Below are 24,228 nucleotides of genomic sequence, written 5' to 3' on the forward strand. Positions count from 1 at the left end.
TGGTCTCTAAATGTAGAATATATACCATAGTACTACTTGGCACATAGTAAGTGCTCAAGAGTATTAAAGAATGAGAGAGGTTGCTGCTGAGGCTTAAGGTACTAATTGGGTAGATAGGTGGAGTTTCAAAGGTCAACCAAATAGTGGTGATTATCACCATGGATTATCTGAGTATAGATGACCAAATTGTCAGCTCCATGTTCCATGATTTTTAAATAGGATTACCAAGAAATCATTTAGTCCTAGAGTTTAATAGCAGCATTTCGTTAGCCATCTTGAAAAGAACAAACACATCCTACAAATTCTTTGTTTGACAAATAGCCCAATATGTGAAACAGCACCTGTTCCTGAAGTGAGACCTAGTGCCGACTTATTTCTGGTGTGATAAAACACAGCACCGGGCTCTGGGTGGGTTGGCCTTCATAAGCCTGATTAGCAGCCTTTGCAGCAGCAAGTGCAGCAGCTATGGTGAAAGAAATGCTCTCTTTCCAGAAGAGCAGGCTACTCTTTCAGAAGAACTGCTATTGTAGAGTTAATTCTTCTAGAAGGCCAAGGGCATAATGGTTGGAGGAGATAAGACAGAACTGCTGCTATTTAAGAGAGGATGACTTTAACCAGCATTTTCATCACTTCTGAAATGTGCTCAAAGATCTCATCTTCCCAGGGTAAAAACTGGATCGAGAATTAGGATCCACTTCCAGTACAAGCCATAAATAGTAGTGGAGCATTTAACTTGCTCATTAAATCCAGTTTCTTGGATCACCCCAGGTAATAATTAATAACTCAGAACTGTGAGATAGGTTTGCAGCAAGAGAGTAGCTTAGACAATCACTTCAAGCCTCTGGTATAAGAATATTGCCTAGGTTCAAGATATAGGTCAAATAAGAAGTGCTTTTTCATTCAGTAAACATATTCCAGAGACCTACTGTGCACCAGGCATGGGGATAGGAACTCATGGGGAGATGTGTCAGGATTTCACGGGCTCACTGGGAGCTGAACTTGACCTTTCAAAAGGAAAAAAGAATCTGGATAAAAAAGCAAAGGAGGATTTTTAAAAATTAAAATATTAGAATACAGAAAATCCTCTTTTCTTCCTTTGGCTATTACTGATTTTCAGCATCCTGACAAAGCTGAGGGAAGTAACACCATCAGCTGAAATAAAACTTCTAAAATCATCTTTAAAATACAATTTTAGGTGGGTTGTTATGAGAGATGAACTAAGTTTAATGAAGAAATGTTTTTCTAAAACTTAACTATCAACCACTGAGTGTTAGCTGCCTACTCAACATGACAGTGATTTCAATAAACATTTTTAAAACAAAAAGCAGTCTTAACATACCTCAAATTCTAGATGATAATGTATTTTGACCAAGTATATAGCTTAGAGCAAAAAAGAACACATTTCATTATCCGTGAACTGGCAAGAATTTGTGTTTTTAAAATTCTTACTGTCCTTCTTTAGGTTGGGCACTCATGAATAAAAGTAAAGATATGATATGCCAGAAAATGGAACTCAGGTTCATGACTAACATTTAAGTCTTAAGGTATTTAATTGACTACATTTAAGTTAATCTTGCTATGACTCTGATAAAATGTTTGAAGAAATTTCCTAAAGTTCTCCAGCCTTCTTCAAACATTAATCTCCCTTCTACTCATTTTTAAAGTGTTGGGTTAGCAACCAGATACTAAAATCCATAAACAAAGAATAAATAATGAACTGAAAAAACTTGTCTCATTTGGTGTTAAATATAAATTAGAACATTTTTAAAAAAGAAATGGTTTTTTAATTCATGGGCATAGGTGGGTAGAAAAGTGCCATCCTATCTCATGTTACCTCTACAGTACCATCTTGCCACCTTTTGGGGAGGTGAAATGCAATGGGTATGCAAGCTCAGAGAATGCCTGTAAAGAGCATGGATGAAGCCTTCTCGCATCTATTTTAGCAACTATCTTAAAATGCTAAAATATAGATTTGGGTATGCTCTCGTTTGTGACATTTCTTTTGAGATATTTAAGAATAGACAGATGATTGTTTTTAAGACAGTGTTGAAAAAGACCTGCCTGAAGTAGCCAGGATAAACTAGGTTACATTGCAGTTTAAAACAAAAAACCTCCCAAATCTCAGGCTAAAAGTAACAAAGATTTATAACTTTCTCATGCTAGATATCCGGAAACATTAATTGGTTAAGGTAATATAGGTTTTCTTCAGGCATAGCTGGATCAAGTTACCTCAAAGTGGTCCTTAAGGATCTGCCCTACTGCTTCCCTCAGTTCTGCTTTCCTCTGTGTTGGCCCCAGTCTCAAGAAGCCTCCACCAATTCCGGGCTGACATCCACATTAACTCCAAGTCTAAGAAGAAAGAGAGGTTTTCTTTTCTCTCATGAAAATTCCAGTAATTTCCACAGAAGTCCCAGAAGTCACCTAACTGGAAAAGCTGACTTACATACCCATCTCTGAACCAGCTACTGGGAAGAGGAAGATGGAAATGCACTGATTAGCCTAGAGCCCATGGAAAGATTAGCCCTATTTGAATTATGTGGGTTGACAATGTGAAAGGATCAATCCCCTCAAAAAAAAAAAAGCCTAGGAGCTGTTACCAGATGAAGGGATGTTAATGCAAGCTCAAACAGCAGTTTCTATTGTATGGTCTGAAACCGAAAATGCCATTACTCCCTGCCTGATGGATTCTATATTATTGAGAGTGACAGTAACGACCCCTTAAGTGTTCCTTTAACACTTATTAGGAAGGGTTATTCAATTTGAATTATTCGTCCAACAAGTAGATATTGAATGTGTCTGCCACCTGATGGGAATATGAATTCTGATAAAATACAATCCTTGCCCTCAAATAGCTCTTCGGGGCAAGGATATTTAATACAAAATTACAAATTACTGTCTTACATATTATAAAAGAGGTGTGTAGAAAGTGTTGTATAACATTTTTCCTGAATTTTACTGGTCATTGAACTTTTCTAGATCAATTCCGAACTTGCAAAATACACTTAAATCTAATTTTCAAGACAACAAAAATCTACTACTTTTCATGAGAATGATGTTATCTAAATAGCCAGGTTTTAAGACCTAAAGATCAAAGTCTAGAATGTGACATCTTTGCTTCACTGTCAATGCAGTGTTTAAAATGACACGCATAATCCCAGACAAGAAAAAGCTGAAGGAGTTCAGCTTTGATGGTGACCAAACCAGTATTACAAGAAATATTAAAGGGACTTCTTTAAGAAGAAAAAAAATCAAAAATATGAATAATAAAATGACAAGAACTACTTATATATCAAAAATTACTTTAAATGTAAGTGGATCAAATGCTCAAAGACATAGGGTGACTGAATGGATAAGAGAGACAAGACTGCCTACAAGAGACTCACTTCAGATCAAAGACACAGACTGAAAATAATGGAAAAATACTTCATGAAAATGGAAATTTAAAAAACTGGGGTAGCAATGCTTATACCAGACAAAATAGACTTTAAAACAAAGGTTATGATGAAACAAAGAAGGATCCAGGAATCCCTCTTCTGGGTACTTATACAAGAAATCCAAAACGCTAATTTGAAAAGACATATACATCTGTATGTTTACTGCATTATTTACAGTAGCTAAGATATGGAAGCAGCCTAAGTGTCCATCAATGGATAAATGGATAAAGAAGAGGTGGTATATATATGCAATGGAATATTACTCAGCTATAAAAAAGAATGAAATATTGTTATCTGCAATAAGATAAATGAACCTACAGGGAATTATGTTAAGTAAAATAAGAGAAAGACAAATACTATGTGATTTCACTTACATGTGGAATCTAAAAAACAAACGAATAAACAGAAACAAACTTATAGAGAGTATTTTGATGGTTGCCAGATAAAAGAGGGTTGGGGAGATGAGTGAAAAAGGGGAGGGGATTAAAGAATATGAATTGGTAGTTACAAAATAGTCATGGAGATATAAAGTATAGCATGAGAAATGTAGTCAATAATGTAACAATTGTGTATGGTGTCTGATAGGTACTAGATTTATCAGAGGATCACTTCGTAAGTTACATAAGCATCTAATCACCATGTTGTACACCTGAAATTAATATAACGTATATCAACTATAATTGAAAAATAAAAAGATTACTGAAAAAATAAATCATTAAAAAATTAAAAAATGAGACACATAAGTAGCATTCCAAGACTGTGTGAAAGTGACCTTGAAAGCAGTTCTTTTATTTCCCCCCCCCCAAAAAAATTGATAAATACCTCAGGGAGCTAACTGTTACACATTCTTTGAGACAGAACAGCCAACAATTTGCAGTCTCTTTGGCCATTCGAAATGCTATAGAACTCTCAATTGGGCTCCTTATACTGAAGCAAGTAGTCCCAGGTAAGTATAAGTGTGGGAAGAGAGTCGTGTCGGCATGAGTAAAGCCTCAATGGGATTTACTAATAAAAGTGATTGATTCCTCCTAAACTTGTAACATCTTCAGAAATTAGAAGTTGTAGGAAAAATAATAGAAAAGAAGAATTTGTCTGTGAGCGAAATTTGGAAGTATTCCTAAAATGAACTCTAGTCTGTTGATGATGTTTCTTTATTTCTTCAACTAGAAATTCATGTTAGGTAGAAAGTGGACATTTAAGAAAGTTTTTAAAACATGGAGAATAGCCTTTATCTACTTTCATTTAAGAAACATTATTGAATACCTACAGTGTGCCTCCTGTCACATCAGGCAATGTTTATGCACAAATGAATGTTTCACAGTACCTGTCTCACTGTCTAATGGTGGAGATAAGAGCATAAACAGTTACAGTCTTATGTCATTTATGCTGTAACAGGCTTTTACACGGTGCTAGTAGACGGGGTCGGGGTGGAGAAAGGGAGGAGAGCGTCATGCTTAAATGGAGGCTTCAAAGGTTGCACTGTCTATGTTGATGACATCAAGAAGGGTCCCTGTAGCAGAGAGAAAGAAATGAAGGTATAAAAAGTATGTCACATATAGGGAACTTCAGGAAGCTCACATGGGCAAAGGGAAGCCATCGATAGCTTTTGAACAAAGGAGCAACATTATGAAAGTTGCATCTGAAAAAATCCTTCTGGCAATGTTATGGAAGAATAGACTGAAGAAGGGAAGAGTCTAGAAGTAGGAATAGCAGCCAGGGAGCTCCTGCGGTCGTTTGAACCAGACATGAAGAGAGACAAAATTAAGGCAGGGCAATGAGATTAGAATGTCGGGGGAATGATGACTAGTTGCTAGTAAAGCAGAAATGACAGGACCTGACGATAGGGTGAGAAGAGGAAAAGGAGAGGGAAATGTCAGGCACAATTCCCAAGCTGGGCTGGCTACAAAGGCATGTGATCTGCGCAGTCTCCTGGGACTCCTCGCTCAGAAGGGTCCCAGGCTTGGTTTAATGCTCTGCTGCCATCTTGAAATCATTACTTTTTGAACAAGGGGTCCCACATGTTCAATTTCATTTTGTTCTGGACCCTGCAAATCCTATAGCCGGTCCTGTCCCCAGGTTTGTCTAGAGCTAAGGGGTGGATCATGGTGACAGTAATTGAAATTGGAAACAACACATTTTGTTCCACAAGGGGTGGGTGAACAGATGAGTTCAGTTTTGTAACACATGTCCTATGGGTCATCCAAGTAGGGATATTCAATAGGCTATTAGAAATTGAATGTAAATTCCAAGCAAGGTTCAAGCTGGAGTTACAGATGTGGGGAGTACCAAGGCCAAGGCAGTGGAAACACTGGGTGTGGATGAAAGTGTTTAGAGGAAAAAGAAGCTGGAGACAGAGCCTGTAGGAACACCAACATTTAAGGGATTAGAGAAGAGAAAGAGAAATGGAAGAAGAGTCGGAGTGCTGTGGGAATATTTTGGAGGGAATTGTGTCCTGGAAACCAAAGAAAAGGGAGTCTCAAAATTGATGGAATGAACTTAATAAAAATAAAAAAAAAAAATTGAGGGAGTCATATGTGACACATATGCCACAGAGATCAAAAAGGGAAAATGCCCATTGTATTTGGCAACTAGAGGGTTGGTGGTAATTACTGAGACCACTGGAGCTGGAAGTCATATTATAAAAGGATAAAGGAGAAAGCAGGAGGAAACAGAAAGTAAGTGCAGTGTCATTTTGAAAACCTGGGCTATGAAGGTAAAGGGAGGAAAGGAGTAAGTAGAAGGCATGTAGAATAAAGACAGGTTTTTGGTTTTTTTCCCCTTACGATGAGAGAATTGAGCAGGTTTGTATGTGAGGGCACACGCTTCCAGGACAGACATACAAAAGATAAAGGTGGGAATGGAAATAGACTAATTCAAAGACAGAGTGGGCGGAAGGTGTTATACATGCTCTCCTACATGTATACATGCAACAACAATAAATCTCTAAATTTTATTAGTAGTGTTTAGTTTACTACTAAGTGAGGTGGTCAGGAGAGCAGGGGGCTTTAGAAGAGTGTTGAAGGTGAGTAACTCTTGCCCTCTGGAGAGGACACTGACCCGGGACAGGTATAATTGCCACATAGCAGGGAGGCCTCCCCCGCTGTGAAAGCAGAGGCCAGTCTCAGGAATGATGCTTGCAATTCGAATGGGTGAAAAACTGTAATAAGCAACTCTGCCCCAGAGTATTAAAAACTTGACAAGAGGAAAAGGGATTTGCCTTTTAATAGTTTAAGCTCTGAAGACCCTCCATTGCAACATTAGACCTCACAACAGCACCTCTGCTTTCTCAGTGCTGTCAGCACCTAGGATCCTGACCATCAGTCAGAGTCTGCAGGAGGGCAAGTGCCACTTTGGTGAATAATTAATGCATCACCAAGACCTGAGGCTCCTGCCTCCTGCAGCAGAAAGCATGTTTATAAACTCATAAAGCAGCGTACTCTATGGTCTAATGATTAAACTTTCCTGAGCCCTATTTCATTACAACTAAGTTAAAAACTGACCAACTGGCCACTTAAACCTCTCTGGAGTGATTAATTAGAAAACAAGCAAACTCTCCTGACTGGACTAACAACTAAGGACACTTCCCTGGTTCCGGGCACTTTTTCCCAGAGCGAGACTCAAGAAAGCTCAAGCCTTGACTATCCATTGCTCACGCCGCAGAATTGGGCTAATTCGCATGGTGGCAGAGTTCTGTCATCCGCCTCTCTTCCCTCTTCAACCCCCAGGAGATGAGTGAGCTTATATTTTATCTTATTTAATTAGGCGGGTCACACACTGCCGGTTTAAGACACTTCATTAGAGGTCCTCTCCCTGGCTTCATCATTTGTATATTGTTCCATGGAGTTTCTCTCTAGAATTGCGGAGGTGGTGCTTGTGGAGATTGTGAGGAAGTGCCTCTTAGGAGAGACTTCCAGCTTCGTGACTGAGTCAACTCTGTCAAGGTGAGATGAGAAAGGTGTCACTTAACAAAAGTGTCGTCTGAGAAATGATCTGAATTAGAGCCATCGTCTAGATTTATGTACGAAGTAGACTTTTAAAACAGAATCAGATGGGTAATTCAATGCCGTTGCCACCTGGGCAGGCCCCGGATAAATGTGTGCACAAAGGGAGCATAGTGAAGAGCAGTTTCCTTCCCTCGTATGAAGACATTATAGCTGTCGCGCCTAGCCAAATCTCAGAGGTACTTAAGGGTTCGCTTCTTTCCCAGGAACAAGCCAGAAAGGTCGACCTTCTTTCAAAAGGGTTAACTGAGTGCCTTCCCTGAATGCGCAATGCAAAAGTTTGTAGCCTTAGGCACCTTTTCGTGACTCACTCCTTACAAATGTAAATTGCACGAGTGCGCGGGAGGTCCCGAATAGCCTCCCCACGCCAGGCGTTCTGAACACCTCCTCGGAGAACAGCCCCAATGCAGCCCGACCCCCTAACCCGGCTCGGGACGCGCACCCGGTGGCAGCCGCGCAGCCGCTCTCTGGGAACCAGAAGAGCCAAAATCCCGCAGAGCCTGAAGACGCAGACTTAAAACAAAAGCTCCCCCGGATGGTGAGACCGAGACCTCCCCCCCTCCTAACTAAGTTGTGGCCTCCTGCCGCCCGCCCCTTCGGCTCCAGCTCTCCAAATGCGCATGAGCAGAGGCGCCTCCCTTGGTTCCTCCCAAGGCTAAACTTTCTAATTCCCTTCTTTGGCTCCGGGCTGCTGGCCGCCGGGAGAGCGCTCGCACAGCTGGGTGAGCTGAACAAAGTGGCTGCGCGATTTTACCCCTCCCCACCCGCCTGCCCGCCCCTGTTTCCGTGGGAGCGGCAGGAAATGGAAGGGCCCCTCTTCTCTCTCTAAACATTTACCTTATTTTTTACCCCCTTCACCTCTCCAGAAAGGAACACGAGAAAACAGGGCAGGCAACTTGGTGATCTCTCTTTTGCCGTGTCCTCTTGGCTACAGGCACTGGACATGGGGCTGCTCCAGGTGTTCGCTTGCAGTGTCTTAGGTAATTCCGAGAAAACGGTGTCTGTTGGGGTGGGGGTGGGGTATGGGGGAAGAAAACCCCAATGCCGTTTGACCCAGGTTTGAGGGCGCCTGGGGGATCGGGAAAGGGACTAGGGTGGAAATTATGCCCTGGGATTAAATGCCAGCGCCCTCGGTGGCGGCTAAAGACCGCGCGCGAAGATCGTCGCGGACCTGCATCCCGGGGACTCTGCGCCCACATCTCGGGATCCCGCAGGCTCCCGCAACCGCCCGGCGGGTCTTTGCACTTTCGGCCTGTTCATGCTGGGGCTCTCCACCGGGGGAGGCAGGCTCCCCAGGGTAAAGGGGCTCGCCGGGGAAGGCTCTCCGGAAGCCCATTTCCCAGGAAAGTGCCCGACCTGAGTGCAGACTTCGTCCTGGGAACAGACTGGGGCCATGTGGATTTAATTAACCAGCGTTGTTTGCCCCCGGATGGCGCCAGAAACAGCTGGATCGGGAGCTTCCCTGGAATGGCGAAGCGTTGAAACTGCTCCAGAGCCCAAGGGACTGTTCTCTTCCCCCTTGCTTGGGAAAGCGATGTCCTCCGCGAGCCCTGCCACCTCGCCCTCCCCCACCGCGATATTTGCTCGTACACACACACACACTCACATGCCCCCACGATCACAAATTTCCTCGTACACACACGCACTCACATCGAGGATGCACGTGCACGCGGGTTCACATACACACGCGCGCGCAGATGTGCGCCGTTTGGCCGCCAGCTTCCCTGCATCCAAGTCCAGTCACGTCGAGTGGCAGGTCTGCACATCTATCGTTTGTGGCCGCAGCTGCTACCCCGGAGCAGATCAGGGTGGGCGCGATGCTCTTGGTCGCTGGACAAACCTGAGGTGGTGTCTGTGTTTCCAAATCCTCTTCTCCGCGTCTTTGCCTTCCCGGCCTTTCTCTCGCTCATCTCTCCATTGTGTCTCTTTTTCTGTGCATTCTGCTTTTTTCTGAATCCACTCTGTCGCCGCTCCTGCTTGTTCCTTTTGCTCAGGCTCGCTCCTTATCTCCCCCAACCCCCAACCTCTGACGCTTGTGCAGCCCTGTTGAAAGCCGGAGTGCTCGCTCAGGAACCGGAGTTCAGCTACGGCTGCGCGGAGGGTAGCTGCTACCCAGCCACCGGCGACCTTCTCATCGGCCGAGCACAGAAGCTCTCGGTGACCTCGACGTGCGGGCTGCACACCCCTGAGCCTTACTGCATCGTCAGCCACCTTCAGGTGAGAGGGCCCGGGGGACAGCCCAGCTGGACGCTCTGCGAGCGCTTCCTCCAGCCCAGACGCAAGGGGCAGGCAGGCCCAGGGGACTCCGCATCCTGCCAGCTCTCCAGATAGGAAATGCGGCCAGCCAGGGAGGCCCGGGATTAGGCTAGTAGCTCACCCTCTTGCCCACCTCAGTTTGCACAGTTGCATCCCCCGAACGTTTCCTGCCCGACACCACTGCCGGCGGTATGGAAAGGCAGGGCTGTAGACCGACCTCGCCCCTGCCCTGTTCACTGACCCACAGCTCTAATAGCCATATGGCCGTGTGTGTGTGTGTGTGTGTGTGTGTGTGTAAGTAAGTTAGTAATCTTTCGCCTTTGGAAACATGTATAAAAAAGGCGTCCATCCTCTTTTTTTTATAGGTCACTCCAATCACTAAACCTGTTTTCCTCTCCTCATTGGGTGCTGTTTTCCCATTTACCCCTATTAGATATTAGGATCAGATGCTTTCTTATTCATAATACTCTAGTTTTCATGGTACCGTCATAGATGAGGACTGAAATGAAATTTCAGGATGTTATCTATTTCTAAAAGTAGAACCAGATTTTATATTTCAGAAGTCACATTTTTACAAAGTCAAAATTAATTTAAAAAGAAAACACAAAGTGTAAACTGTCCAGAATCAGAATCCCTTTCCTTGATGTTTGAAAAGGAGAGTGATATCTCTAAGGCAAGTGGAAGATGTTAGTCTCACATGCTGGGCAAGTTCCAAGCTAATTGCTCTAATTTTGGTCACTTCACCCACTTGTATACCTGCCCTTTGGGAGTAGGACACAGGGTGCTGTGGTTTGCACAACAGATTCCTTAACATGGAGTCACTTTTACAAGCAGAAAGAGAGCCCTTTCTGGAGATCTGATAAATTAAGTCCAAGGAATGTGGTAAAGTGGATTCCACTCATTTGCTTCCAGGTTTATGCAGCAATGTCTAGACTGCTTCCTCATGATTAGAAGGGAGGCTATAATTAAACTTTTTTTTGTAAGTTCTGGTAATTGTTCTTCAGTATTAGTTTCCTTGACTACGAGTTAATGAAGGCAGTTGATATTACCTTTTCTAATATTAGCGTGTGTATTTTACCTAAAATATATGCTAACATTTACCTCAGAATCCAGGACATCCTGTAAATGAATCACCAGATTCTGAAACCAGCTTTGACCAGAATGAGAATGGACTATTTGTGTTAAAAGCAAGTAGAGCCAGACTCTCTGGTTTACATGATTAGCCATGAAATTGTGGAGTGCTCTTCACAGATACCAGAGTCTAAAGAAAGGAACTGGGCATGCACTTTTCTCAAGCATTTAGTGAATGTAAAAAATGAGTCAGGAAGTTTACGTATTTTGTCCAGGGTCCCATTGCATCTGTGATTTCTGGTCTCTCTATTTTAGTACATCTTGCCGGGCTCTAAATCCTTTGGGGAGGAAAGAGAAAACTAATAGCTAACTAAATAAATACAAGTGTAAAAGTCAGTTGATATTGTCCTCATAAGAATATCACCCTTGCTTAAATGTTTGTAAGGAGTACATGGGACTTTATAGATTTCAATTTTAGCATCATTTTCAAACTTAAGAATAGTTTGCATTTTGGAAAACCTAGGTAGAAAGCAGAGTTCCATATGGAAAAGGTAACTACTAAGTTATGCTGTTTATTATTTGTCATGATGAAATGCAAAGAGGGTTCTCTGAAACCTCCTGACCCACTGCCAGGGTGGCTGTGGCACCCATTTTAGGGAAAAGGAAGATGAGAAGAGAGAAGTTCAAAGCTACTCTAAAACCTAAGTATACCTTAATTTCAGTTCAGGACCATTTTGGCATTCTTTGAGCTGGTCCAGTGTATAGTTCTGCCAACACAATAGGACAGCCCAGTACTCCTTCCCCAGATATTCTGAGCAGTCTGTAGCCTGCACACCACTACTGCTGATTCACCACTTGTACAGAGTAGACTCTAAGAAGTCTCATTCTGTAGCTCTTAAAGCTTCTTAAATACTTCTGCCTAATACTTTGTTTCTACCTTATGTAGGTTTTAGAAAATCAGGCCAAATGAATTGTTTTCTTCTTTCATTTTCAGTTTGCTTTATGTCAATAAAAATTCTCTAATGCCTCTTCTGCATTTTACTTTAAGAGTAAGCTTCTCTAGCTATTTATTGAGATTAAGGCTTAAGCCTAGAAATTGCATTTTGATTAAACTGTTAGCTGATGGAAACGATGCTTTTTTTTTTACTTTTGACCTTGAATTTGCAAAAAAGGAGGAAATTTGCAAGAGAATTCCATACTCAGTAAGTTAAAGTGAAAGGTATGTGATACGTCATTTAAATAATTTTGGCACATTCATTTTTATTGAAGCAGGTAGGTAGGTTTGATATTTGTTTTGCAGACTTGATTTTTGTTTTGGGGTGTGTGTGATTGTTTCCTAGACTCATGAAACTAACTTTGCTTTCAGGAGGACAAAAAGTGCTTCATATGCAATTCACAAGATCCTTATCATGAGACCCTCAATCCTGACAGTCATCTCATTGAAAATGTGGTCACTACATTTGCTCCAAACCGCCTTAAGATTTGGTGGCAATCTGAAAATGGTATGTGGTTGGTATGGGAACAAGTCCATAGAGTGTGTTTGGTCACTTGGAAGGGGTTTATGGGCTCCTGAGTGTTTATAATTACTATTGGTTCCTTGATCTTGTAATCATGGCCTTTGACAGATAAACTGCCTGAAGCACTAACCTCTCTGGGTAAAATCTGATCCTTCCTGAAGCATACACTTCCTACAAGAAAGCAGTCTTTCATGCTAGACCAAAGTATTTCGTAGTCCTCATTTTGAGGAGGTTATTGAGGAGTGTGTGGTAAGGCCTTGTACTATCACAGGCCCACAAAACGTAGCATCTCTCATTTTGATCAACCCCAAATGAAAGGGCAAAATCACTCCTCACCACTATCAATACTTTTCTTCTATCTAAAGAAAATTTAATAGTACTATTACTAAGCACTGGACATGATTTTTCAAAGACTCTGTCAACATGGATATGACCCCAAGTCGATTTCTCCAGTGAGTGTGTAAAGTCAGTCTTTCGTCCCTTCTTTGCCTTTTGGGTATGGTTTAATAAATTCATCAACGTGATGTCACTATTGCTGTAAAACTAAGCCAAAATTAGTTTTGCATTTGTTTCAAATTCAAATGCTGAACTTTGGGGAATAAAGATAAAGTTATTGTGTTTGTTAATTGTGTAGATCTTTTAAAAAAAAAAAAAAAATTATGAGAAAGGGCTCTCAGAAGTGAACCTAAGCCTGGCCATAGAAAGCATAGACCCTACTACATCTGCACCCCTCCGCGCCCCAAGAAGCTTTTGGAGGTTCACAGTCATTCATCATTCTATAAAGAACTCCTTTAATAGAATTCCTCATCATTGACTATGAACTCTCACGTGCTTGCTAGAAGACTGTTGGTTTCATTGGTTGGCTTTGGCACTCCATTGGTTACCAGCTTGACTGAGATAGACTGGTCCTCAGAAAGCATCAGTTAGAGCCCTATTTTTATAGGAAAATAGCTTGGTTGATAGTTCAGCATGAAAGAGAAGCTTCTGTAAATCTGCACCTGAATCACAGAGGACTTTTGAAATAGCATAAAGCTTATTACAAACAGAACAGGAGCATTTCCTGACTGCTCACATTCTTCTAGTGAAATGAGAAGATGGAAGAAGGATGTCTCAGTGTGAGGACTGATACTGTTCCCATTTCAGGTGGTAGACAGTAAAATCTTTCATCATGTGCTATTGTTCTAAAGGAGGGGAACTTCTTGCTTGCATCAGGAGTTTATAAATTTCTACAGCTTTTAATTTGTGTGGCAAGGAGGCTAAGTGCCAGAAAGAAGGGATTTTCAATTAGAGGGGCTTGAGTTCTCTTACCCTATGACATAAGATTAGAGGAGATTAGACTGATGGACTAAGTCGGACCTATTGTTACTGTCTCCTGTCGTCTCTCTGTTGTCTGATAGTTCACAATTAAGGACTTTCTTCATAAATGGGATTTATGAAAACTTAATTGTGAACTATCAGACAACAGAGAGACGACAGGAGACAATAACAATAGGTCCGATTTGTGTTTTGTCCAAGTAGAGCTTTACATAGCATTAAATAATCAGTGCCTGGGCATAGAATTGGGCCTGGCATTTATATCTACTTCCAACTTACCCTTTGTGATGATCTGTTCCTAGGTCTGACAGGAATCACATATACTGTGGAATAATGATCTTGTTTTTCTCCATGGAATTTTCTTCTCATGTTAAAAAAAAAAAACCGTTGTGCTTTATCAGGTTATGAATCTAAAGTGGAATGTGCTTTTAGGGCACACATTGCAGCATATGTTCTTATGTTACAGAAGTGGTGCTAGTCTTGTTTGTACTTTACATTATTTCATTATCTCTTCATTTTGAGCAAATATTGCAGGGTTTTAAAAGCCTAGATGAGGAGAGACATATAGTTGCTTAGCTAACATTTCACTTGAAAAAAATGTTCAGAGTAGGTTTATGATATGGTTCTTTTTAGTAATTTAGATAAAGTTAGTATGATTATAATATTTTTCTTTAACATTCCAACTAACTCATATCCGTTCCAGTGACCATTTCCTCTTCTTCTCCAATTGATTTGGCAGTTTTCCAGCAGGAGAGTTCATTTCAAAAGTTCTACTGATTTCCTGAAAATATGCCAGCTGGTGACATAATTCATTCTCACTCATTCCTATTTTCCTGTATGTAAGACTTCTTTTGCTCTGGAAGATGGACCCTAAAAGCTCTCTGAAGCACAGGAAAGGTGGAAAGGTCTCTTTTACCAAACAGGCAGGCTCCAGGGCCTAACGGATTGGGGTGGAGGTATTCTCCGCCTCTGGAATTCCAGTGGCCTTTTTTGTGTGTTAAGGCGTGTCTGATGGACCCTCAGTGCATGATGCAAAGGCTCATTTGTTTGTTCAGGCTCTCCCCAAAAGGCAAGATGTTAATATTTGTCTGGGCCAGTTTATTTATTGGATTGGCTCTTTGTCTCTTTGGCATTGTTTCTCAGTTGTGGAAATGCATCCAACGCCTTCCCCATCAGGGCTGGGGTTTTCTAAATTGGAGCATAACCAGCATATGTGGTAGACTCTTATTTATTTTCCTTGCTGCTGAATAGAAACAAAAAGGAGTATTTGTGTTTCTCCTAGAGAAGGATTGTGCCTCTGTTCTTCTTCAGACTGTCAGTTGAACCCTTGCTGTGCACAGGAAGTGCCCCTTTTTTTCTTTATCCTTGGTGAGCCTCTTGGCTTAGTGAGTTGGGAAGATGGTTCACTGTTTCTTAAGTAAAGATGTCCTTGACAGCAGCTATAGGCATTCTGCCAGATGCCTTGTTCTAGTGGGCAGATTCAACACGTTGAGCCCCAAAAGGATTTATGAAGACGGGAGGATCCTTCTGATATGTGCTTTACCACCTAAATCAAGACAGAGGTTTATTGTCATTATCTTATCTGCGGCTTCAGCTTAAAATAGAAGGCAAAGAGGGTTTCTATGAGAGCATAAAGATAATTTAAGAAAATAGTCTCAACTGTTCACAGATGTTTCTGTTTACCTTACTATTTCCTTTTTTATTTTTTAAAAATCTATAGGTGTGGAAAATGTAACCATCCAACTGGATTTGGAAGCAGAATTCCATTTTACTCATCTCATAATGACCTTCAAGGTAAGGAATCCATAAATTTCTCACAAATGACACATGAGAACACTGTGTAATTCCCTAAAACTGATATCTGTTCTGAGTTGATATAAATGGGAACATAAATATTATTATTGCAATAACTTGGGATAATTGAGCAGTTTTTAAAAACATGGGCGTGAATAACTACACTTAACAAACTCTCTTGTCTTTGTGGCAATAAGTAGAAAAACCCACTATTCTAAGGTAATTCAACGGTAAACTTTTAATGAGAAATCTTTTTATTTCCCCATGGACAGAGGCAGGTCTGACTCTCTCCCAAACCACCATAAAACATCTGGACAGTAAATCCCTAATCGCTTGGCTTGATGATTTAATGCCGAGTTTGGTAACTGAAAAGGAAGTGTATTATCTTTAGTCTCCAAGGTTTTGCAAAATCTGTGGGAACAGTTTTACAGTTCCTTAAAAAATGTGTGTACCTTCTTAAATGTGGCTTCTCTCATCCTTTCTCTTTTAGAGATGTAAAATGACTCCAGGACTAGGGAATGTCTCCATACAAAGTCCCTTTGTTTCTCCTTAAGCAGCTGCCTGGGAATGACAGACTTCATATGGCTTAGAGTACATGTTGGTGCACACAAACCCCATAATTTACGTATTGCTTCTCAAATTAAAATCACTTGTGAATAGTTTTCAGTTGGAGTCGGGGGCCTTATCTATACCTTCTCAAGTTAGGAAAAGGTGCCAGGGATAAATTTACTGTTTGGGCAGGTAGCCATAAAAGTCTCACTTGCGTCCTCTACTGAAGCCTGGGAGGCTGGGGCCGTGGGTGGGCGGGGGTCAAAACTGATGGAGGGAGGCTGGGAGAGAGGCTGGGCTGCCGGTTCCCAGGCCCCAGCTCTTCATCCCCTTGCCCCCACCTCCTCAGGAACCTGCTGTTACTGCTGGGATGGAAGGTTTACTCCGTGACACCTGATACTGAGAGGGGCGGGAGGGCTTCCGCTAAACATACCTCTTGTCCCTTCATTGATCATATACTCAACCTGGCAGTTGGAATTAAAACTCAGCCATGCATGAGGATGCCGCTTTCATGTTATGTGACACCTAAATATACTCAGTCATCTTTATTAATGTCGATGGTCCTATTTTTTTTTTATTTAGGAAAGGACATCTGTTTACATACATGGATAGTTCTGAGTTTCTTTATATTCAAAGTCCTTTGGGCACATATTCTGTAGTTGAAACTTATTCAAGGGAATACAGTGGACCAAAGGTGAAATTCTGCATGGAAGTGCAGAAGGTCAAAAAGAGGAGGTGGGAGACTAAACTGAGATGTGAAGATGGGTACAATGTGTCAGACTTTAGTTTGTGGGAGAGAACTCATCCTTCGAGTTCTAGTTTATGTATGAAAAGCAACCTCGATGGGGTTGGACAGACAGATGCAAACCCCCATTCTGCCCCTTACTGACAAGTGTGGCCAGATCTTTGGCTTCCCCTGGGTAAAGTGGGAAGAATAATAACACCTGTTTTATAGGGTTGGGTGACATTCCCCTCTGCTCTGGGAGTAGGGATAATCTTGCTACCTGGCCTATAGTGGGAATGTGGTTGCTTTTTTATATGATGATGCTTAGTAATTGCTCTACAAATATTCACCGATGAATAAATGAATCTAACCATCTTCTGTTTGTAAAAACTGCTTCAGGCATTATGGGATATTTTAAAGATAGTGGTTACTGCTTTCTGGGAGCTTCCAGTCTTCCAGGGGAGAAACAACTTATAATACGTGACAGAATGCACTAAGTGCTGTGGCAGAAGTTCGGACAATGAACATTAACACAAAAGAGGGTGAGCTTAACTTTAGCCTGGAATACAAGAGAAAGCTTCATGAGGAGGGAACTGGGGCTGCACTTACCCTGGGCCTGGAAGAGTGAGCAGGATTTCAGTGGGAGGAGGTGGAAGGAAAGCCGTTCTGGGCAGAGGAGACAGTCTGAGAGCACAGCTCTGGTGGTGGGACCATTCGGGCAGGGTTTGTTCAGCACGTACAATGTAAGTTTGCCCCGAGCTAGGAGGTGAGCTGAGGAAAAGAAGTAAGATGATAAGCACCTTGATTCCTTCCTGGGGAGTGTAAACTTAATAAGAAATAGGCAGCCGTTAACCTGACAGAAATGAGACCTGTATTTCAGGGAGGGAGCCAAGAGGAAATGCAAAGGGGGGCCTGGGACAATACTGGGGACTCTCGTATGGTCAGTGTCAGTGGAGGGCTGGGTCAGTGCAGAGTCTGTCTGTGATTCTCTGGCAGGAGAAAGCTGCCTCCTGAAGCCCAGGTGTCCTGGAAGCATTACTTGGAGAGCTTTTTTCAGATCACATATATCCCCTTACCCCCTTCTACTGCTGCCTCTGATAATCATCACACAGAGAAAGGAGGAGTCTGTTTTCTAAGGAAGTCAGCTGGACCCCTTAGAATCAATGGTTCGGCCATAACTGAAGAAAGATTAGAAGAAGAAAGATTAGAAAGATTAGAAGTTACTCCATCTGAGTAACTAGGAGGGTGGTGATACCATTAAGAGTACTGAGGACAGGAAGGGGATGAGGATGAAGAATATGTGTTCTTTTCTGAGTCTGCCATGAAGATGGCTGATTGCTAAATGGATTGGGTTTTCTTCGGCTAGCAAAATTCATTTCGTATATACACAGTATGCTTTTGTATATAGCCAGATGTTTCCAAATTCATAGCTCTTTTATTTAGTGTAAAGTCAGAGGCAACTGTGCAGTAATGTGAGGACTCTAAAGGATGGTGACTAAACAAAGAATGTGGAAAGCCTTGTGTTTTGTAGGTAAAATGTGTTATTCTGGTTTCCAGCAGTTTCTTAACTCCACAGGAAATTGGATAATTCATCAGTGGCCCTCTGGGACTAAGAAATTTCCAGAAAGGAGAGAGAAGGAAGCGTAGCCAGGACTGGCTGCAAGGCTTTTCCTCTCTGCTCCGTTGTGACAGACATCAGGCTAGTCTCTCTCGAAGCGATGCCACCCAGGACCCTGCTCGCCTGGGAAGTTTGCCCTGGTTCACTTAGTTATTGAGTTTTCACCCCTTACTTTAAAATTCTTAATCTAATACTGGAGTTAAATAAAGTATCATTTTCTTGTATTCCTGAATAAGTAAAAAAAATATCAACTGGATCAACTAGTAAGTGAATAAGTCAAAGAACCTGTCAAAATATGACCTTCCATATTCTTACCCTTCTCTCCTTTTATCAGTGAAAAAGACCATTAGGATTATTAAGGAAGGCAAGAAAAGGTCTGAAATGTACTAGCTTTCACCATTAGCTGTTATCCAAATTTCTGTCCAGCACTGGTTTTAGTTCAGAAGTATTTTTGTTCAGGTTCCGTTTGCTAAGTTGGCTTAACTTTCTTGATCTTTTCTCCACTGTAATCCAATGTCCACTTCTCCAAATGCACTTAACCCTGTTGATCAGTGTTGAAGTATTCACCTACTTTTAGTGCTCATTCTGCTTCATCTCTTTTTTTCAGTTGACCCTGTCCACCACACCCTCCTAAACCTCTGTCCTGCCTCAGTTCCCAGAATTCTTGTCTTTTTAGTCCTTCCTCTCTGACATCCACTTTCAGCCTTCTATTATGCCATTTTAGCCAGTGAGGCAGAAAGATAGGTCTGGTTTTAATTTAGCTTGAATTTGAATCTAAGCTCTACCGATAGCTAGCAAGTCATCTGATGTCTCTGAATCTGAATTTCCTCATCAGTACAACAAATGTGTTGTGAGGGTGTATTAGTTTCCTAGTGCTGCCATAACAAAGTACCAAAGACTGGGTGGCTTTGACAATAGTCTGAGATTAAGATGTCCTCAGAGTTGGCTTCTTCTGTGGCCTCTTTCTTTCCTTGACTTGTAAAGGCTGTCTTTTCTTTATGTCTTCACCTGGTCTGCCCTCTGAACATGTCTATATCCTAATTTCTTCTTATAAGGACACCAGTAACAATGTATTAAGGCCCACTCTAATGATCTAATTTTACCTTAATTATCCCTTTAAAGATCCTATTTCCAAATACAGTCACAGTCTGAGGTTCTGGGGGTTAGTTCTTCAATATAAGAATTTGGGGAGAATGCAATTCAGCCCATAATAAGATTAAATGAAATAATGTAATTAAAGTTCCTGGCATCGCTCACTTTCCTTCTTTGTCTAGCCCTTCGTTGATGCATTTTCTTGGAGCACTAACCTTTGCTGCCTTCACATCGCTTCTGTGTCTTGGTTATTAGCAGCACAGTCCCTCCAGCTACCCAGGCTCAGGTGCCCATGTTTCTTTTCTCTCCCTCCCTTTCCACTGAAAGGGAGATTGATCACCAAGTACAATTCAATACATTTTACTTTCACTAAACTTTCAGAGCTTTCAGTTCTATCCCTTTATCTCTATCCAAACTATAATGTTTGACTTAAGACCTTCATTTTTTTCCTATTATTTGGTTTCCTTGTCTCTTGGTTTGTCCACGTCCAGGATCTCTGCCAGAGTTATATTTCTAAAGTGCACTCTGATCATTTCATTCTGTCCACTTACATCTTTCAGTGTTCTTCTTTCATTGCATGAAAATTAAGTAAACCCCTTAGCAAATCCCTTCCTGCCCTGCCCCAACTGACCTCTTCTGTCATCTGTAGCCATCTCCATCCCTGCCTGGAAAACACCTGGTTAACTCCTTTAAGATCCATCTTTTCTCTGAAGCATTCCCTCGCATTCTGTGTAGTAAATATACATAACACAAAATTTGCCTTTTTACCCGTTTTTAAGTATACAGTTCAGTGGCATTAGGTATATTCACAATGTTATGTAACCGTTGCCACTATCTATTTCCAGAACTTTTTCATCACCCCAAATAGAAACTTTGTTCCTATTAGGCACTAACTCCTCACTGGCCCCTCCTCTAGCCTTGGGAAACCTAATTTACTGTCTGTCATTGTGCACTTGACTATTCAAGACATTTCATGTAAGTGGGATTGTACAATGTTTGTCCTTTTGTGCCTGGCTTATTTCACTTGCTATACTGTTTTCAAGGCTCACCTATGTTGTAGGAAATATCAGAATTCTGCTCCTTTTCATGGCCAGATAGCATTCCATCTCATGCATACAGCACTTTGCATTTATTCGTTCATCTGCTGATGGGCATTTGAGTTATTTCCACTTTTTGGCTATTGTGAATAATGTGCTGTGAACACTCATGTACAAATATCCATTGGAGTCCCTGTTTTCATTTCTTTTGAGTGTATAGCTAGGAGTGGAATTGCAGGATTCCCCAGATTTTTGAGTTAGTAATTCCTTCCTCTTGTTTTCCCCAAGCATAACACATGTGACTCTACTGTGGTGTTTGATGTGTGATGTCGTATATGACTTATACCCATATTGGTACCTCAGTGGACTATCTACAGTATTTAGACCACTGTCTGGTACGAGTAGCAGTCATTATATGTATATTGAATGATAAAATGAACAAATGAAAGAATAAGCACTCAAACTAACCAATTATATTATGGGCCTGGCGACTAAATATACCAAAACTTGTCTGCTATTAATGCCTGTTTGTAATCAGCTTCTAAAGAGAAACAACTTACTAATCTTTGGTAGGGTGGGAAAAAGTGTGAAATTTAGAGGCTAGACACTTGCAAGAAGAGACTCCATGGAACAGCTTGAAGTATTTGAAATCCAGCCAGGGTCTAAAATACCAACCATAGGCAGTCAGGGTTTGTGGCGCACAGTTGAGTGATATTTTCATCTGAGATTTCAAAAAAAAAAAAACAGATTACCACTGAAAATTATCAAATGAGCCTTTTCCACCCTGCCTTCAGACATTCCGTCCAGCTGCTATGCTGATAGAACGATCGTCTGACTTTGGAAAAACCTGGGGCGTGTACAGATACTTTGCTTATGACTGCGAAAGCTCATTTCCAGGCATTTCAACTGGCCCCATGAAAAAGGTCGATGACATAATTTGTGATTCCCGATATTCTGACATTGAACCTTCGACAGAAGGAGAGGTTTGTCTGCTTTGTTGGTATTATATTCTATTTGCAAATCTTGTTTTTGATTATTGCAAAAATACCAATTACTCTTATATCTATTTTTAGGTGATATTTCGTGCTTTAGATCCTGCTTTCAAAATAGAAGATCCATATAGTCCAGGGATACAGAGTAAGCTTGTTTCCAAATAAAAGTTTGATGGAAAACAGCTATCATGGAAGAACTCTTACCCAGAGAGCACTGCAAACCAGAATCTAAATATTTAGTGCTAAATCCATGCTCTTCATTTCTTTCTTTCTCTGCAGTACTCCACCAGAGGCTCTCAAAATTGACAATAATCAAAGTTCTCGTCTTATCAAACACATTTTGATAAGAGTAAAAAATTTATGTCATAGGTACTCAATTATGCTGGTCGTAATACCTTATTTTATTGCTCAGTATAATATATATGTGTGTGTATTTATATGCTCATATATTAGGTTACAGATTAAGCTGTTGTAACAAAGTGCCTCCCAAAATATCATGGTTCAAATAAATAGAAGTTTATTTCTCTCTTACAAAATCACCCAGAGGGATTTTCAGAGAATAGTAGTTCAATTGCCAAAAGTAGGCTTACCAGATAAAATACAGACTGACATCCAATTAAATATGAACTGCAGATAAACAATGAATTGGTTTTTTAGTACATGTATATCCCATGCAAATTTGTAGTTAGTATAACTATATTCCGTGTGATATTTGGGACACATACTAAAAAATGATTGTTTATCTGAAATTCAAATTTAACTGAGCATCTTGTATTTTTATTGCTGAATCTGGCAACTGTAGCCATTAGATTACCCAGGTTCCTTCTGTCTTATAATCGTTGTCTACATGGGTAGAGTTGGACCAAAACCATGTTCTTGTCCCAACCTGTGGGAGGGGAGGAATGAAGGGCAAGTGACACAAAAGCTGTTATAACTTCTATTCACATCCCATTGGCCAAAATTAGTCACATGGCTATACTGCAGGTGACTCTGGGAAGCATCTCTAGCTAGGTGGCCATGTGTTCCCTCAAACTCTAGGCTAGGGCTCTTATTGTCAAACAAGAAAAGAAGAAAGTACTGGAGGGAAACCAGAGGTCTCAGCCATGCTCAATATGCTGAATAAGGTGAGGGCTGTATTTCCACTTTACAGATGAGTAAACTGAGGCTTAGAGAGTTGGAAAACATGTATAGGGTGACATGGTCAGATCCTAAAGCCATGTGTTATGATTCTCAGTTGAAAGCTCTTTGCAGCATTCAACAACTATGCTTATCTTTTTTCAGAATTACCTTTTGATCTTGGGAGGCAAAATTCTCACTGATTAAAAGAATGGGCTTTGGAGTCAGACAGATTTGAGTTTAAATCCCAGTTCCAACAACAATAAAAAAAATAAATACCAGTTTCGGCATATTAAAACTATGTCACCTGGGGCAAGTAATTTACTTAAAACTTTTTGTTTAAGCCTCTGTTTCTTTAAATCTGTAAATGGAGAGTACTATTGACCTTAGGGTTGCTATGGAGGGAAAACGAGTTAATGTATATAAACCATCTACCACAGTGCCTCATGCCATAGAAAATGCTCAGTAAATTCAAGCTGCACTGCTGCTGTTGATGTTGCCATCAGCTGTGGCTTAAGTCTTGCCTAGACCTGGTCCTGTAGTCACAGTGAAAAGCTGAGGCTCCCCTTCGTGCTTTTAAGGTGCAGTCAGGTTAGCAGAGGCAGGGCTGATTCTGGCTGGTCTTTCCCAGCTGAGCAGAGCCTTATTTTTAACCAAGGCCCCATGGAACTTCCCAGTCTGAAGCATGGAAGAATAGAATGGAAGGCATCCAGGGAATATTGCAGAGGAGTGCCATTTCCCCATTTAACTTAATTTTACATGTGGCTCAGACTGTCTCTGGTCTGTAATTTACTCATTCATTCTATTATAAAAAAATTATTTAATGGCACAGCCAGCCCTGTGCTATTTCTGCATGAGCTTTGTGAGGCCTACCCTCCCTGCTCTCAAAATTCAGTTGTGAGAAATGTCCCCCTGGGCTCCTATGACAAATTGCTCCTGGCTCCCTAAAAGGATTCACTCATGATCTGCTCCTTTTTAGGTGAAATCTATGGGACTTGAGAATGTGTTGTCATTACAATTCTCTGCGATTGCTAATTCTCTTCTAAGGCATCAAAATCTATTTCAATATTAACGAAGCATTTTAGCAGTTCATGCTTTTGATTAACTTTGCAATCAAGGAAACAATATCTGTTTAGTTGTCCCTATTGTTGAGATCTCTGAGACTCACTTCAAAATTGATTCTGCCTCTTAGAACAGCAATCAAGGCTTGGTTGTTAAATGTGGCAGGAGAGAGTGGAGGGGAGTGTATTTGCTCTTCTGAGGGCTTCCACAAAGATCAGTTCAAGGGTTTCTACATACTCTAGCTGCTCTTCAAGTTTGTTGTTTGGCCTCTTGTCAATAAGCGCTTGTGTTCTTTCTGTGCAGAGACATTCGTGGAGGAGGAAATGTTGGCATTCATAAATTCTTTTCAGCTCAGTAGACCATGGTTTCTCTGTTTAGTTTTTGATTTTACAAAGAACCCAAGTTTAATGCATGGACTGATACACTTTCTCTTTTCAACCCTCAGCTCTTTCTATAGTCTTCATTGTAAGCTTTGCATAGATTATAAGTATTTAAAGTCATATGTGGGCTTTGAAAGTATCTGATGTGGTGGGCCAATTCCCTGTGGCCCTGTGTAGAAATTAAAAGACTGCATCAGCAGAAGTGAAAGTAAAGCTTCAGAGCAGTCTCAGCCTACAGATCCAGGTGGGAGGGCAGAGGGACCAAATAATT

The 24,228-nt window shown here is 41.2% G+C and overlaps 1 protein-coding gene across 3 annotated transcripts in view; it reads left to right on the forward strand.

Annotated features, from left to right (window-relative positions):
• Nucleotides 1-7,791: 7,791 nt before the first annotated feature.
• Nucleotides 7,792-24,228, forward strand: part of LAMB1 (laminin subunit beta 1) — a 66,377-nt gene continuing 49,940 nt past the window's right edge. The window contains exons 1-7 of one of the 3 annotated variants that reach the window (XM_015599501.2): nt 7,792-7,973; nt 8,302-8,415; nt 9,477-9,652; nt 12,129-12,264; nt 15,314-15,387; nt 21,202-21,390; nt 21,481-21,544. In XM_015599501.2, coding sequence (XP_015454987.1) covers nt 8,379-8,415; nt 9,477-9,652; nt 12,129-12,264; nt 15,314-15,387; nt 21,202-21,390; nt 21,481-21,544 — 676 coding nt within the window. In that variant the 5' untranslated portion in view covers nt 7,792-7,973; nt 8,302-8,378. Of the gene's footprint in view, nt 7,974-7,997; nt 8,158-8,198; nt 8,416-9,429; nt 9,653-12,128; nt 12,265-15,313; nt 15,388-21,201; nt 21,391-21,480; nt 21,545-24,228 lie in introns of those variants that run through there. The other 2 variants (XM_006925354.3, XM_015599502.2) reach the window with 2 other exon arrangements.

This window comes from Pteropus alecto, unplaced genomic scaffold (genome assembly GCF_000325575.1).
Source record: "Pteropus alecto unplaced genomic scaffold, ASM32557v1 scaffold109, whole genome shotgun sequence".
Classification (NCBI taxonomy): domain Eukaryota; kingdom Metazoa; phylum Chordata; class Mammalia; order Chiroptera; family Pteropodidae; genus Pteropus; species Pteropus alecto.